This window comes from Electrona antarctica (assembly GCF_951216825.1).
Source record: "Electrona antarctica genome assembly, chromosome: 2".
In the NCBI taxonomy this organism is placed as follows: domain Eukaryota; kingdom Metazoa; phylum Chordata; class Actinopteri; order Myctophiformes; family Myctophidae; genus Electrona; species Electrona antarctica.
Window position 1 is genome coordinate 5,605,242 of NC_136807.1, and position 16,907 is coordinate 5,622,148.

At 43.7% G+C, this 16,907-nt stretch overlaps 3 protein-coding genes across 4 annotated transcripts in view; 1 reads left to right on the forward strand and 2 right to left on the reverse strand.

The window, feature by feature from the left end:
- The window catches only part of dennd2c (DENN/MADD domain containing 2C), a 41,438-nt gene extending 40,293 nt beyond the window's left edge, over positions 1-1,145 (forward strand). For both annotated transcript variants that reach the window (XM_079489618.1, XM_079489619.1), the window contains exon 19: positions 144-1,145. In XM_079489618.1, coding sequence (XP_079345744.1) covers positions 144-175 — 32 coding nt within the window. In that variant the 3' untranslated portion in view covers positions 176-1,145. The remainder of the gene's footprint in view (positions 1-143) is intronic.
- A 1,661-nt stretch (positions 1,146-2,806) lies between these two features.
- Positions 2,807-5,098, reverse strand: LOC306915857 (protein kintoun-like; the record flags this gene model as incomplete). The annotated part of the gene is made up of 2 exons (XM_079493497.1): positions 2,807-2,818; positions 3,827-5,098. The coding sequence occupies 2 exons, from the start codon at positions 5,096-5,098 to the stop codon at positions 2,807-2,809; spliced, it is 1,284 nt and encodes a 427-aa protein (XP_079349623.1).
- A 4,881-nt stretch (positions 5,099-9,979) lies between these two features.
- Positions 9,980-12,262, reverse strand: LOC306915862 (CSC1-like protein 2; the record flags this gene model as incomplete). Its single annotated transcript, XM_079493511.1, has 1 exon — positions 9,980-12,262. One exon carries the CDS (start codon positions 12,260-12,262, stop codon positions 9,980-9,982), a length of 2,283 nt encoding a protein of 760 aa, XP_079349637.1.
- Between the last annotated feature and the right edge of the window lie 4,645 nt (positions 12,263-16,907).

The following is a 16,907-nucleotide window of genomic DNA, read 5'->3' on the forward strand; positions in this document are numbered from 1 at the left end:
TGGCTTTTACATTGGATGACATAGTGTAGCATGTCTCTTTTTTAATGTGTTCTACATTGGACGACATAGTCCATGGCATGGTTCATGTACCTCCTTACAGCTAGGAGAGTTCATGTACTAGCAATCATTGTGTTCTATTTCAGGAAACAAGATGAAGTTCCTACAGAATAAGTGAGAGAAACTCCAGCAGCCTTGTCAAATTGGATGATTTCCATTTGGAACATAATGGAAATGGAAAGAGCACAGGGCAGTGCGGTGATCTTATTGGAGGGGACAGTGGCACAGTCGACTGGCTGTTTGGTTTAACAGCTAGCTTCATTTGTCAGGTGACCGATCTCACGGCCACCCATGAACGTGTGACAAGCTCAGTGCACTTGGAACGTGATTTGAAACAAACAGCGAAAAACATTTCTATCGTTTGATGACATTATATTAAGACTGCACAATATTGTCTTCATGAATCAACAGGAAACATTTCAACTACTTAAAGTTATTAACTTGAATACATATTGTTGTAACTAACCATTATTCATGCTAGTGTTATTAAGTCATTTGTTTGGTCAAAGTATTACTCAAATCAAAAATTATCTTTTCTGTTTTGTAAGACCCATCTAGCTGGAAGGAAATTCCAGCTCGACTTTTTCAGTTAATGTTCATGATCTCCAAAATGTTTTAAAGTACTTAATAGGAACACAAAAATAATTTATAATATTCCATGCAATTGGAAGTTTGTTGTAATACATCTCAGTTAATTTTCCAACTTTTTGGATAATTTTATAAGCACATTCCTTAAAAAGAAAAAGGAAAAAAGGTTTACTGTTATGTGTTCTGTTTAGAATATTCAGATGCTCTATGCTGCGATCAATGATATTTTTCTTTGGACTACAGGTAAAATCTCATAAATGCAATGTTTCTGTGGACCAAGGTTAAGAACAACTTCATTAACTTAATTGAAGAACAACTTTTGGGAAAGCTCATTTGATGTATTCATCCAGAAGTTAGTCATCTCCTTAGTTGTTTTCTGTCAACTGGAACTGGATCTGTAAAAGCTTCACACTTTGCACAATGTGGAAATAATGTACAGTATTTTTTATTTTTATAAGCATGATGTCTGCCAATGTCTTAAATAAATGTTTTTCATAGTTTCTCTCTCTCTCTGTGTGTGTGTGTGTGTGTGTGTGTGTGTGTGTGTGTGTGTGTGTGTGTGTGTGTGTGTGTGTGTGTGTGTGTGTGTGTGTGTGTGTGTGTGTGTGTGTGTGTGTGTGTGTGTGTGTGTGTGTGTGTGTGTGTGTGTGTGTGTGGGGGGGGCTTGGGGTCACTGGATAGCTCCCTGGGCCCTTGGAGCACAGAATAGCAATGTTATGTGGGCCAAGAAGTTTAATTTTAATCATTTATCCAATAGAAAATGGTTTCTTATTAGAGGTACCGGTAAGTAGAATAATCAATTCACACAAATAGAGAAATAGTAATCAATTATTTAGTGAATGAAATTTATAAAATAAAATAAACGTTCAAGTTATTTTCCCGGTAAACACTGTCAGTTTCACAACAGTAATAATAAATGCCCCTCCTCTTGACACTCCACATGACAACTGTTCTCGGCTCTCACAGTGCTCACACAGTGCTCTCACAGTGCTCACACAGTGCTCTCACAGTGCTCACACAGTGCTCACACAGTGCTCACACAGTGCTCACACAGTGCTCATGGGCTTGAAAAGGTTGGTTACCAATTACCATGTGACCCACCCTCCCATTAATGCTCTCAACCAGATCCCCCCCCCCCCCCCCCCCCCCACTGTCCTGAGAAGTCCATAGTCTCGTGTTGCCAGACTGTTGCCTCTCGCAATTTTCATCGTCTGGCTACGTAACGCCAGGGCTCCACCGGACGCGTTGCGTTGCGTCTGCGTCGCGTCAAAAAACGCACCGGTTCAATTTTAATGCACGCGTCGCGTCTCCGTCAACGCGGGCAGTGGAGCCACCCTTCATTGATTAAAAAGGGAACATTCCCTGACGGTGACGGAGACGCGACGCTGACGCGCCCGGTGGAGCCCGGCCCTAACGCGAGACTAACGCCAGGGCTCCACCGGACGCGTTGCGTCTCCGTCGCGTCGCGTCAAAAAACGCACCGGTTCAATTTTAATGCACGCGTCGCGTCTCCGTCAACGCGGGCAGTGGAGCCACCCTTCATTGATTAAAAAGGGAACATTCCCTGACGGTGACGGAGACGCGACGCTGACGCGCCCGGTGGAGCCCGGCCGTAAGATAGGATGAGAAGAGATTGATAAGTGGGGCCAGGGGCGTAACTACCGTGACGCAGACAACGCGACTGCGTGGGGGCCCAGAGGCAAGGGGGGCACACGCCCGCCCACCTGTGCCGTCTCTGAAATTATAATACAGAGATGCAATGACAGTTGAGTTGAACAAAGTTTGGCGGAGCCTGGTGGTGGCTGCTGCTATAGCACACACAGTCACACATGTGCCCCACCTCCCTCCCAACAGCTCTGTTAGAGCGTAGGGCTGTAGTCTAATAATGTGAAGGAAGTCAGTAGTGTCTGTGGCGCGCCGCGAGTGTGCATGCAGTCGGCTTTCCCAGTCTCGTGTACCGACAGCCAGGTACGTGCACAAATCACAACTACAATTGTACAGTGCCCTGCTGTTTATAAATCAAAACGCAGTTTGGGGCTTATTTTTACAGCCTGCAGCTGCTACTCTGTTCACAATTGCGACAGGTACCGTCCGTCACAATTGCTGTTTATAAGCAAAAAACTGTCAGTCTGTATGGGATATTTCGAGGGCCCAGTGACGTCTAGTTATGCCACTGAGTGGGGCAGAGACCACATGGAATCGGAAACAAAAACAATCAATCACACCTACTGACAGACACAAGTCAGTCAAGTTCATACAACAAGTAATTTTGGAATGTAATCCTAGCAGAAGGATTATTGATTGCAGTCTCCTCTCCATCCTCTTTCTTGGTTCCTCTCAACAAGGCTGGAGGGGGATTACTTTGGCAGTCCAGTGATGGGAAGGGATTCTCTACTGGCAGGTCATCTTCATCAATCTCATTTTCCTCAGCTGGTATATCTGTGATGTCACCTGTTCCCAGCGACATGCTGCCATCTTTAGTTTGGCTGCTGTGGTCTGTGACCAATGCCATGGCAGACACAGCTAATGCCATTTGTTTTGTGTCGCTTGGTATCTGTTTCATAAGTGATGCCTTTGTTTCCACCTTATCCGTCTTACCATTTGAATAATCATTTTCTGCTGTGACCACAGTCTCTTCATTGATCTCTGAAGTCTTCACATAAGCATTTGACTCAGAATAGTAATAATTGTCATTGCAGGGGGTAGGGATACTCTCATAATCAACAGCGAGTCCCTCTTCAGTAGATGGGCCTATATGATGGACAGTACCATCGCCATCAGTGAGTCCCTCTTCAGTAGATGGGCCTATATGATGGACAGTACCATCAGTAGATGGGCCTATATGATGGACAGTACCATCGCCTTGGCAAACGGTACCGCAGGTGTCTTTGCATTGTGCTGCTTGGACACAAATCTTGCCATCTTTCTCTTTGCTTTCCACAATTCCCTCATGCTCCCCTTTAACCTTGTCTTCATCATTCTTTTTTTCATTGATCTCTGAAGTTTTCACGTGAGCATTTGGCTCAGAATAATAATAATTGTCATTGCAGAGTGCAGAGATGTTCCCATTATCAACAGCGATTCCCTCTTCAGTAGACAGGCCTGTATGATGGACAGTACTGTCCCCTTGGTAAACATCTTTGTATTGTGCTGCTTGGTCACATATCTCGCATTCTCTCACTTTTCTTTCCACAATTTCCCTTTGCTTCCCTTTACCATCGTCTTCATCTTTCCCACATTCTTGCTCCTTCCATTTCTCCTCCACTCCACTTGCCTCTGCCTCAAACTCCTCCTCATCTTTGCCATTTTGACAAAAATGTAAAGCTTCCCTGGAAGGCAAAACAGGCAATGTGATGGTGAGCTGTCCTTTCTGTTTGTTGAACTTGGCATAGCCTTTATCCTCATCCACAGGGTATGCTAAAGGAAGCTCCAGTCTATAGGCTGGTTTGCTGGACTCCAGCAGTAGGGTTCTACTCTTTATCTCCAGGTTAGCATCCCTGGCTGACTTCAGTAGGGGCACGTCAACAGTGACAACTATCTCCTTGGGCCTTGAGCTTTGGGCTGAGTCTCTGGAACATCGGAAGTCCTGCAGATCAATTAAGGATCTGTATTTTAATGTGTAGATGGGTGCCGTCACCTCCTTGGGTGTCTGTGGTTGCACTGGTTGGATGTGGAGAGTCTTGGCTTTGGTGTCATTGTTGGTTTTTGCTGTGGGAGCCTCTGTTGACTCGGTTGTTGCTGGGTTCTTTTCAGGGTATGGGAAAGCAAGAGTGTTGGACTGTGTTGGAGGCTCTTTGGATATAAAGCCAGAAATGGGTTTTCGAATGATACAAGGATTAGGACTACCTTTGTACTTGATGTTCAACTCTCTCACATTATTATCATCAAGAGTCACTTTAAAAGCATCTTGGATTCCTTGTATGGCTGTGTTGTCCACCATACTCATGAACCGTTTGTCTTTGTTAGCGAGGTGAATACTGTCAGGATGGAACACAACATCATAGATCATGAACTTGTTTCCTTTTCGATCTCTCTCTTGTCTTCCAGGGACTAAGCTGTGGGACAGAGACCAATGCTGCCCCCTCCTGCCATCCTCTGTCACTCCCCTTTTGAATTCAGGCTTTGCAATTTCTTTGCTGCTACAGATGTTGATGAAGCACTTCTGACTGCCATTGAGACTCGTCCTGAGGACCCTAAATGGTTCAACATGGATAAAATGTATGTCATTTCCTCTCCCCTGTTCCAACTGTTTGATTTCTTCTTCATATCGTTTCTTTTTATTGGGGTCCGATAACTCTCTAGCGTAATCAAATAGCATTTCTCTGAACTTTTCATCTCTGAAAGCTTGTGTGAATGTCTTGATTTCATCCTCTGTCACATTAAGTTCTTTTGTGAATTTCTTGATTTCGTCCTCTGTCACATTAAGTTCTTTTTTATGTTCTCCGAACACCATGATGATGGCAATGGGGAAGTAGCAAAACTACGTTGTCAACCAAACATGCGATGAAATAAGGCAAATGTGAACTAAATAGAGCTTATATTTATACAAGTTTCAAAGTAATAATTCAATGGTATTATTAAGGGGTTTTATATTGGGGTGGTGATGTCACAAATTAGTTCTGGCCTTGCATTATGATTGGGTGATTCGATCGTGTATTATTCGAAACACCATTCCTGTCATTTGCAAACACGTTCCTGTCTTTGCAAAAGCGCACCTTTTTTAGCTGCCAAGCCCCCAGTGAGGCTCTCCAACGTTGAGGCGCTCGGCCCTAGTGGTAAGAGTGGGGACTGCAGGCGGACCCGTGATGTTATGACGAGGAAACCCGTGCATCTGGGCTTTAACATTGAGCGCCCGTTTGCACTTCCGTATTTTGTACACCAAATGTTGGTGTCCAAATCGAAAAAATGCGGAAGTAGACTTTCTTCCGGGTGCTTCAAAACGCCACTGAGCAACTTCCACTGACATGAATAGCGTGGGGCGGGGCTATCGCTCCGGTTCAGTCTCTATCCTTTTAATACTCTATGAATGGCTGCCACCAGCTGAAAGCAAAGGTAGAAGCCTGCATCCTCCCCACACTTCTCCCTAATCTGTTCAAAGGTAGAAGCCTGCATCCTCCCCACACTTCTCCCTAATCTGTTCAAAGGTAGAAGCCTGCATCCTCCCCACACTTCTCCAAAGGTAGAAGCCTGCATCCTCCCCAAAGGTAGAAGCCTGCATCCTCCCCACACTTCTCCAAAGGTAGAAGCCTGCAGGATGCAGGCTTCTCCAAAGGTAGAAGCCTGCATCCTCCCCACACTTCTCCAAAGGTAGAAGCCTGCATCCTCTCCAAAGGTAGAAGCCTGCATCCTCCCCACACTTCTCCAAAGGTAGAAGCCTGCATCCTCTCCAAAGGTAGAAGCCTGCATCCTCCCCACACTTCTCCAAAGGTAGAAGCCTGCATCCTCTCCAAAGGTAGAAGCCTGCATCCTCCCCACACTTCTCCAAAGGTAGAAGCCTGCATCCTCCCCACACTTCTCCAAAGGTAGAAGCCTGCATCCTCTCCAAAGGTAGAAGCCTGCATCCTCCCCACACTTCTCCAAAGGTAGAAGCCTGCATCCTCCCCACACTTCTCCAAAGGTAGAAGCCTGCATCCTCCCCACACTTCTCCAAAGGTAGAAGCCCGCATCCTCCCCACACTTCTCCCTAATCTGTTCGTCACTGATTACTGAGTGATTACAGACAGACATGACATAGTGCAACACATTGTGAGTGTGTGGTCATTTGAAAAGGAAACAAATGAAGTGTAGGGACTTCTTATGAGCGGTCGGTCCTGTTCTTTTGCAACCTGCCTGCACGTGCACGTCTGCATGACACTCTCTCCTCTTCTCTTTTGCTCTAGTGACAATGTCGGAGACAATGAGGTCCAACCTTACATTGAGCTCTCTGTTATTATCCTCGACAGGAGGCCGTAATGTACTCACTTATGCGAGTCTGTCCGTCCGTCTGTGAACATTAAGGGCAGTATTATGCGTGTCTTAAGTACCAGGTCTTATTACTTAACTTAAGACCTGGAGGCGTGGTCAATGCTGTTTGGCCACTCAGAATAGCCAAATGGCATTGATCACGCCTCCAGGTCTTAAGTTAAGTAATAAGACCTGGTACTTAAGACACGCACAATACTGCCCTCAATCTCATGTGCTGTCCATGAAACTGTGCATGCACTCAAAAAGGGTGAGACTCACTGAACTAAAGGCTAACCGGAAGAGTGGGCATGCAAATATCGTGGACACATTTTCAAAAATGTAAATAAAAGGAGGGGGAAATAATAATAGCTACCGGTATGCAAATTGCAAGCTATTCTTATACTTCACATGGTCATTTATGGGCATAAAAAAGGCAAAATTAGATCTGATAATGATGTACTGTGCATGTTGAAATCATATATACTTTCATACTATAATTCAGACCATTTTCCAAAGCCTATTTATTTTTGAGCGGTGTGGCAACGTGTGGCTTTTACGTGTGTAAGGACTAATAAGACTAAGGGCCGATTCATACTCCTATTTTAGAGCCGAATAAAAGTCGGTTCGGCTCTGTAGAGCCTACAATGTGACGTCATTTGAGGTTCGGGGGCGGGTACCGTCCTAAAGTCGGCTCTTCGGTGCTACTGAAAATTTCTGACGAGCCGAAATCATTTTGGCACTACAGCACCGAAACAGCGGTAAAATAGGAGTATGAATCGGCCCTTAGAGACCCAATATTCTAGACAGCTATGCTGGCTCCTGCAGAGTCACACTGTAAAAAGAATCACACTCATGTGAAGTGAGAGGGGAGCTCTTATCATCATACATCATACATAGGAGCACATTATTTGCAATGTTAATGTGAGAGTGTGTGTGAGATCCAGGCCCCAGAACAACCGAGAATGGTCAAAGCCTCAGAAGCCTGGTGGATAAATCTGGTATTGCAGGACTTCCACATTTGGGACACTACTGCACATGCTTCTATTGTCTGAAACGCTGTAGGCTACTTCTGGGTGCTTCATGCGCTTGTGAGCAACTTTCATTGAAATTAATAGATGATGTGGAGATTCCTGTAAATCTCCCATCTCTGTTTCCTAAATCATGCATCTGTAAAGTAAATATCCATGTTTTCTTTATTTTTTACGTTTCGTACAATCTTAAAAATATATATATATATATATATTTTTTTCAGAACATCTTTCAAATGAATTTCAGAAATAGGCTAAATAAAGTCCATAAAGGAAAAAGAAAAAAGAAGAAACGACGTGTTCCATTGCAGGCTTCTAGATCAGCTATCTTTATACTACAATATGAGAAGGTATAGTGGATGGAGCCTGTATGTGAGAACGTTAGGTCTTAACACATGTCCAATTGCCTCCATATTTTCACACCAAAATGGCTCTACTTAACAGTTTACATTTATATTCGTCATATTTTGGTCAGTAGGTGGCATGCATGGAAAAACCAAAGTCATTTCAATTTAGTGAAAGGAGGGGCTTCCTGGAGAACTTGTCCAGTTAGCCTATACTTGATGTACAGAAAACATTCCAAAACAAATAATGCAGATGGAGGTAACGAGCTGGAGTTAACTTGTGCTAATTCTCTAATCTTAAAATGCACAGTCTCTTAAGCCTGATCTAGTGATCTACCTTCACGTTGCACAGCATCAAAATCAAATATACTCTCCTATAATCTAAAGTCGCATCAAAGGATAGCATCGACCCTCAGACATTCTTTTCCTTTTCCTTTTGGCTTTTCCCTTCAGGGGAATCATCTGGGGATCATCTGCTTCCATCTAACCTGTCCTCTGCCTCCTCTTCTTTCACACCAACTAACTTCATGTCCTCTTTCACTACATCCATAAATCTTCTCTTTGCTCTTCCTCTAGGCCTCCTGCATGGCAGTTCCAACCTCAGTATCCTTCTACCGATATACTCACTATCCCTTCTCTGTACATGTCCAAACCATCTCAGCCTCTCTGGCTTTATCTCCAAAACATCTGACATGCGCTCAGAAATTAAGGATACACCTTTCCGCTTTTGAAACACAGCAACTTACACATCAGTATATACATGTATATTTTGAATGCAGTACTTAGATGCTCGCTGAAAAGTGGGTTTACTTCATAGTGGCTATGAAGGGGGTGGGTTAGAAAGACTGAACGACTGGTTACAGACACCCCATAGCCAGGCCCGCGGGAAGTACTTTACACTCGCAGGGGCTGAGCGTCTAGTAGGGGGTGCGCGCGCATAGCGCGCCGCAAAAATGCGCGTGCACGCGCATCATGCACGCGCATTTTTGCGCATTTTCACGCACAAACGTGGCCTTTACTTTCCCTCTCCACACGCAAGTTATATGAACGAACTGACACAGGCAATTAACCAGGATAAGGTGCCAATACTGTGATACAGCATATTTATTAGGCCTGGCCTATCTCTTTTTTTTTCTTCCCCTCCTGTTCGAGGGGGGGCTGTGCCTGGGGGGAGGGGGTGCTACAGCCCCCCCAGCACCCCTACTTCCCTCAGCCATGCCCATAGCGCCCCGGGTTGAGGCAGAATGGCATAGGGGTTTGTGGGGCACGGGTGGTGCTTGACCTAATCCAGAATGGATGGTGGGTGGTGTGCTGGTAGGCTATGGGGGTGGGGGGCTTCCGGGGTAGGACAGGGGTAAATGGTCCAAGGCTTCTTTTTTCTAGTTTTCACAAAATAGGGCTTAAATAGGTCCCGGAAACACCAAATCTATCTTTTGGGTCTCAGCTGAAAACGTTTGGAAACCAGTGGGTTAGGTAGGCTACATCTTTTCTAGTGGTGTGCTGCTGGAAATGGGACATGAATGGGAGATCTGATGTCCATTCAATTAATCCTGATGGATTTAACGTGTTCTTGTTCCTGACAAGCTCTGCTTCTTGGACAGTGAGCAGGACATCTTGCCTGGCTGACTATATTAACCCATTTTGACCTGAGATCAGATTCTAAAAATGTCTTCTACATCCTGACAGTTTTCTGAAAAAGCTATGTTTCTGTCAGTCGTTCTTGGATTTTTCAAAAATAGCAGACCAAAAGCTCGTAGCGCGCCACTCGGTGGCACGCTATGAGCTTGTAGATCTGCTATTTTTCAATAGCTAAAGCATAACATAATGCTAACACCAAAAGGGGTTCCCGCCCAGAATGGGTTAAAAAAAAGCTCTCCCTTTCTCTTCATTATTTATGAAGACTTAATTAAGATTCATAAATGGTGGAAATGTACAGATAAATCCGTATTGACAGCCCTTGGGGAGGAATGAAACCTGACTGTTTAATAATAATTTGGAGACATGTCAATGTTACTGTATCTAGCTGCTGCTGACCACAAGATCTGTATCATCTTGCTCTTCTGCTTCCTCATCATCCAAATCCCTTAGTATTTCAGGAATGTACATGTCCTTTTCGCAGTCGGCGTCCAGCTCCTTGGAATTCTCCCAGTTTATAGATAGGTTGTGCAGGCATTTAAAATGCCCAAAGAAGATATGCATTATGGCAACGACAACGATGGCGGACAGAACTATAGTCGTGAATATGAACGGCGGAGAACTACCCCCCTTGGAGAAGGTGAAGAAAAACACATAGAACAGACAGACAATGGGGGCCATCCCCACGTAGGTCACGGCAGCAGAATGGATCTTTTTGTCGAGTTTGGGGGGCAGGTATGCATAATACATGTTGTACCTGTCGGCGAAGCGCTTCATCAGCATGTACATCAGTCCAAAAGGGACGATGATTGGGCATGCGATGCTGTAGGCCATGACTATAGTAAAGACACACATCATCCAGGCATACGCTGTCCCATAGTCAAACTCTTCGGCTTGGTCGGTTTTGACAAACCTGCGGTCGGCTTCGGAACGGGCCAGACAAATGCGGACGGTATACGTGACAAAACCCACGATGTTCAACAGTTCACAGGGAATACCGATGAAGGCTGAAGCGATGACATAATTCACAAAGAAGGCTCCAATGTGGGGGAGGAACACACAGTCAAATCTGTCTAGTTCTGTTTCCTTTTTTTTGAAGAACAACAAGTCGAAGAATACCTCCAGATTGGCGAGTCCCAACGAGGGCAGCACCAGGACCATCAAGATTAAGAAAATGTAGCCTTTGAACATGGCTTCCTTTCTCGTTACCGACTGCGTCCAGTGGGCTTCCATATCCGAAGAGTACAAAACCACGATGGGGAGAGTACAGGACAAGACGGCCATAAGGACAGTGGGGAGAAACATTTTGAGAATTGGATTTAGGTCGTCGATGACTTTTAAATCATCCATTTTGGCGATGAACCTGGACGGGGTGGTGAGGTAGTACAAGAGCGTGAACAGGGATATGTTGATGGCAAACCAGCGGAACCACCACCAGTATGTATTACACGACAGATCACCCCAATTGACGTTACTGGGATCAGTGGCATAGGTGACGCCGATATTGGGGTTCCTCAAGTTGACTTTGAGCTTCTCCTTATTGACAGATGACTCCTTGGGCCTTTGACACCAGCAGCGACAGTAGCCGCCGTAACACTTGCAGGCGTTGAAGTCCCTCATGATTATATTAGTCATGGCCTCATTCCTGAAGGTCACGAAGGCCATTCCTAAGGTTTTATGTTTAGCAGCCTCTTTCTCTGTCTTAAAAGCTGCATCCAGTTTTTCCTCAAGATCGGTGTAGTACGTCACGGCATCCTCCTTTTCCCCGCATCTGTTGAAGATGAAGAGGGGGCCGTGGAGCCATGACTTTGTGTTGATCATGGTAGGCGTTTTCCTCTTCGTCTCCAACTCCATGTAGAAAATCTGGCTGCGCTTTGCCGCCTCCCTCTTAGCTTTTAGCGCTAGCAGCTTGGACACGTCGAAACACAAACAAACGTTTACAACGACACATCCATCCTCCTTATACGCCTCGTCAAAGTGGTTCTGTATGTCGTCCTCTTTGGAACCTTTAGGGATTCCAGTGATGAATAAAGTGTGTCTCACCACGTCATCTTCTTTATAGTGCATCTTAGATTTGTGCCGGTTCATGAAGTACAAAGTCAGCAACACGTAGAATAATGCAAAGATTGTGTGCAGCCATAGTCGTGGATTATCGGAATCTAAGTTGGCAATCATTGTTCGCCCAAAATTGTAGGGGTTGTTTCGTTCATATATGTGTCCGCTAAAGTTGATTGGCAAGATAATGAAAATAGACAGTGCGCACATGACTACCAGCAATTGAATGATGTGGCGCTGAAAGGACAGGTAGTGTTCCGCATCCTCACCGCACTTTTCCCGAATCTGTTCGTCACTGATGCAGTACATGGACGTTAGCCAAGAACAAAAGGGTTTTGGCCTATCGTTTTCCTTGGCTTCTTCATCTTCCTTCACTTCATTTTCTCTCACAGCATTGACATCTTTCACCAATGCAAGACGTCCATGGTCGCCAAGTCTTTGCATGCAGGAGAACATTAGGAGCATACACAGGAAGACCATGAAGTCCATGGCGAGGACGGTGAGCACCCCTCCAAAGTTCAAGCCTTTAAGAAGGTCACTGTGGATCTTGGTTGAATTGGTGCATATCTCCTGGCGGTCCTGGGTTAAGCCTTGAGCGCTCCAAATGACCATCATCAAAATCAGCACTCTCTCAAAATAAGCCATTACTGTTGGAAATCTCAGCTAAAGACTCTCTTCTCTCTAGTGACTATTCAAACTGAACTGAAGTGATTGACAAAGTCTTGAGGTTTAGCTTATATATATATATATATATATATATATAGGCAGTGGACGTCACAAGTAGGTCTGACCTTGCGTTGTGATTGGCTGAGACATATTGTCAATGTTTCCAAATATAGAACATGCAACACACACAACATGCGACAGCAGCACACACACATGCACAAGCACGCACATGAATTCATTAATGGATATTAATGAAAATTAATATCCATATCAATTTTCATAATCCGACGTGAGGAGTGTCGAGATATTTATGGGTGTGCGAGATTTAAACACCCATAAATATCTCGACACTCCTCACGTCGGATTATGAAAATGTATATGGATATTAATTTTTCATAATCGGAAAGATTAATTTTTGATATACATTTTTCATAATCGGAAAAAATAATTTTGGATATTTGGGCGCATGCCATTTTAAGCAATTCGGATCCTGCTAAATAATACCGTATCCACATACTGAAGTTATAACATTATACAACTTTAAAAAACACATTAAAATACATTTTCGTAATGAACCTAATGCACCCTTAAGTATTAAATTCAGTTACAGCTAATCAAACTTATGTAATACTTGTAATAATGTGATTCTGGAAGTGAAACTAAAGTCTCCCCCCTTTTATGGCACCCTTTCTGTCATGTCATGTCAGCCAGGGGTCAACCTGAACGACTTGCACTTTGTTTCACCTATGTCCGTTTAGTTTTAATGGCTGTTGCCATAGATTACTATCTAAACATCCCCCCCTTAAACAGATGAATGTAAAACGTGGGCACTCTGTTTTTTTTTTTTTAAAGTGGTGTGTGGGCACACAAAGTGTTAAATCGCTCCTGTGCACTAGGTTGCTGAGGCTGGGGTCAGGATGGTGTGGCAAACGTAAAACAAAAGGTGACAGAGCCTTTCAGGTTGTAGCACCCACACTGGAATGCTCCTCCTCAGGTTTTGAGATCCACAGCCTCTGAGCATTTTTAAGAACTTTTATTTGAACAGACATTTCCAGATGTTTCATGGTTTTATTTCCATGTTTGTTATTTTCTGTCCTATTCAATTTATAGGCTTTTTTCTGTTCTGTATTAATTGTCCTTGTTTTATTGTGTGCACTTTGTGAGTCTTCTCTTGAGCAGTGCTATATAAATAAAATGTACTGATCTTTTCATCATTGCCTGTGGAGGAAGTCCTGCAGGCTCCGTGTATCTGTTGCTGCTGAGGGTTCCCTGGCAGCTGAGCCTGAGAATACTGGTAGAAGTCTAATAACGGAAGCCATTCCTTGATTTTAACTAGTTAGAAATGTGTGATAATACTGTGACTGTGTTAAAAAGGCAGGTGGCTTGTGCACATCCAGTTCCTGGCTGGTGCCGGACCAAGGCAAGTACAGTGAACTGTCTGTGGTCATAGAAGACTTTGAGCAGTACATCTAGTTGGATGTATTGAAGCACTTCAAAGGAAGCAACTGAGGACCTAATCTGCACAAAATGAGTCATGAAGTCAATAAAAAATAGTCAGAATTTATGAAACAAGACTTGATTTATTTTTTTTAATTATTGAAGACTAAAGATTTATTAAACTTATGAAACATCTGTGTGCTCATATGCCCACAGAAGTCATGGATCTTGCTGTATGTACATGAGAAACTGCTAAATCAGATTGCTTTTTTCCCCTCGACTTATGAGAATAATAAATGTAAAGCTTGTTCAGTTAGCAGTTTATACTCGTGTTGTGAGCCTTATCAGAGTCGACAATCTGTGGAGGTACTTCCTTTGAAATGAGAATACATGTTGCAACAAAACTGACATCAAATGGAAAGGATTCGCTAGAAATAGAATGCACCAAGAGCTATTTTATGATAGACCAAGACCATTGAGATGTTTGAGCATTTTCATTAGAAATGATGTAATGATCATAGACTTTACCTTAAGGCCAAATAGAAAGGTGCTCTGTATTCCAAATCCAAACTACTGTCTTCTATAAGTTCTGTATTTGCTATGTATTATAGACATAGTCCTGCAGCCTCTTGTCCACTGAGAATGGAACAGAACAACTATAATTCAGTCTGGTGGTGAACACATTAAATGCAGCAGAAAATGAGGAAAGAAGGAAGCCAGGCACTCAAATAAAATAAAATAAATGTACCTTGTATTTTGATCATTCTGAACATAATCAGATTTTCTATTTCTATAACCACTTTGCTTTCAGTAGCTCATCAAAGTTGCAACTTTACTCATCGACTCAATCACTCTCCATTGAAGTACTGTAGGTCTGCCAAGCAGTCTTAACACATTTTTCAATCTCCTTGAGTCCTTGGTTCAGAGCAAACAAATCATTTTAATTGTATAGAACATACAATTGTAGTTGTATTTACTGAAATAATAACCTGTAATAATTTGTAAACCCTCTCCAGGGACTCCTGGACCCCACGTGGAGGACCACTGATTTACAGGACAGCAAAAGAAAAAAAGAAAGTCAAAGTTGTACGATTTATCACACACGTTACCGCAGTGAAATTTGAAATTCTCCACATTTGACCCATCTCTTGGATTCTTTCTACCTTTGCATTCCTCTACATCGACCTCTGACCTTACAGGATTGGGCCATGTTCTTTTTGTTGCTTCTCTGCCCCGCTGAGTCAAAATCTGAGTCACTATCATGCTCTTGCTCCTCTTCTGCCGAGTCACTGCTGCCCTGGCCTTCCTCATTCTCATCTCCGATGCATATCTGTCTCTTCAATTGGTTCACGTCATCGGCATTTTTCTTAGGCCTTCCTCTAGGTCTGCCTGTGGGCCTAGGATATTTATTTGTACATCCGCCTTCTTTTTGTACCTCCTCCTCAGCACCATTCTCGGTGTTGCACAATGTGTCCTTACTTTTCTCATCCTCCTCAGCATCAACAGCACTGCTTTCCATTTCATTTGTCTCATCTTTTTCTGTTTCAGACTCATTCCTACTTGTCTTCTCCATCTGAATTTTCATCCCTGGGTCAGGGACTTGGCCATGATAACGCTGAATGTGACTCTTCAGGCTAACATTGTGATTAAAGGACTTGTCACAGTGGTGACACTGATAGGGTTTCTCTCCTGTGTGGACACGCATGTGGGATTTGAGGTGGTTTGACTGGGTGAATGAGCGCTGGCACACCTCACATACAAACGTCTTTACCTTTGTGTGCACAGCAACATGCCTTTCCAGTTTATACTTCTTTGGAAAATCCATGTTGCATATGAGACAAATATGTCTTTTGGGACCTCTGTGAGTCACCAGGTGATCATTGCGCTCTCGCATCTTGGCAAACACCTCTGGACAGTCAGGACAATGATAGGGCTTCTCTGCAGGGAGATGGCTCTGCTCATGGACAAGTTTGTCTGCCCTTGTTCTGAAGGTTGCGCAGCAGTACTTACAACCATGCTTGTAGCCATCCTGGTGGATCTTGCTGTGGATTTTTAGATTAACCTCACAGTAATATCTCTTGCCACACACAATACAAGAAAGGGGCTTTTTGTACCCACATGTGTGAGCCTGACTGTAGAAAAACTTTCCGCATTCAGAACACAGCTTGAGCTTGCGGAGATTGTCATGTTTCTCATCTGTATCCGACTCACTGTTGTCTGGGAGATCCCAATCGATGTCTGAATTGTGATCTCCACTATCCAGCTCGCCGTCTGGTCCTTCATCTGGTAGCTTGTCGTCTGTATTGTGGTGCTCCAGGGGATCAAAAACATTAAAATAAGTGTGGTCATGTCCTTCATCTGAGGAGTCTGAACTATGTTCTTCCTCATCCACCTCGCTAGATCCTTCATCCGAGGAGTCACTTTCATCACTAAAATCAATAATCTCAGCGATGGCATCAGCAGAACTCTCTGGATCATTGGTGGAGTTGAGAGCATCACCTGAGGGCACTGCCTGTAAATGATGGAGAAGAGATGAGCAGTTACTGTATGTCTGCAGTTGGAGTGATTCCCTCATTGTTACATTTCTATTGTCAGGGCAAAGGTTTAGGCCTATATGGATTCCTAGTGGGTAGATTATTGGTAGGTGATATAGTTTTAGTTAGTTGGTTAGCAGATTCATTTACAACATGTTCAAGTTTAATTCAGATCAGGACATAACACACAGCGAGCAATTTAACCCATTTTGGGCGGGAACCCCTTTTGGTGTTAGCATTATGTTATGCTTTAGCTATTGAAAAATAGCAGATCTACAAGCTCATAGCGCGCCACCGAGTGGCGCGCTACGAGCTTGTAGGTCTGCTATTTTTGAAAAATCGAAGAACGACTGAAATAGAAACATAGCTTTTTCAGAACACTGTCAGGATGTAGAAGACATTTTTAGAATCTGATCTCAGGTCAAAATGGGTTAAATACCTTCTCTATTGGCTGACTGCTCCACTTTCTGCGTGAGAGAGAAAGAGGACATGAAACACTGAACAAATTATGTCATCAATATCAAAAGTGACTGTTATATTAGTACTATTATATTATACTACTACACTAGTGCTATTCACTGGCCTTTACTGTTATGCATTGGAGCCGACTTACGATAGTG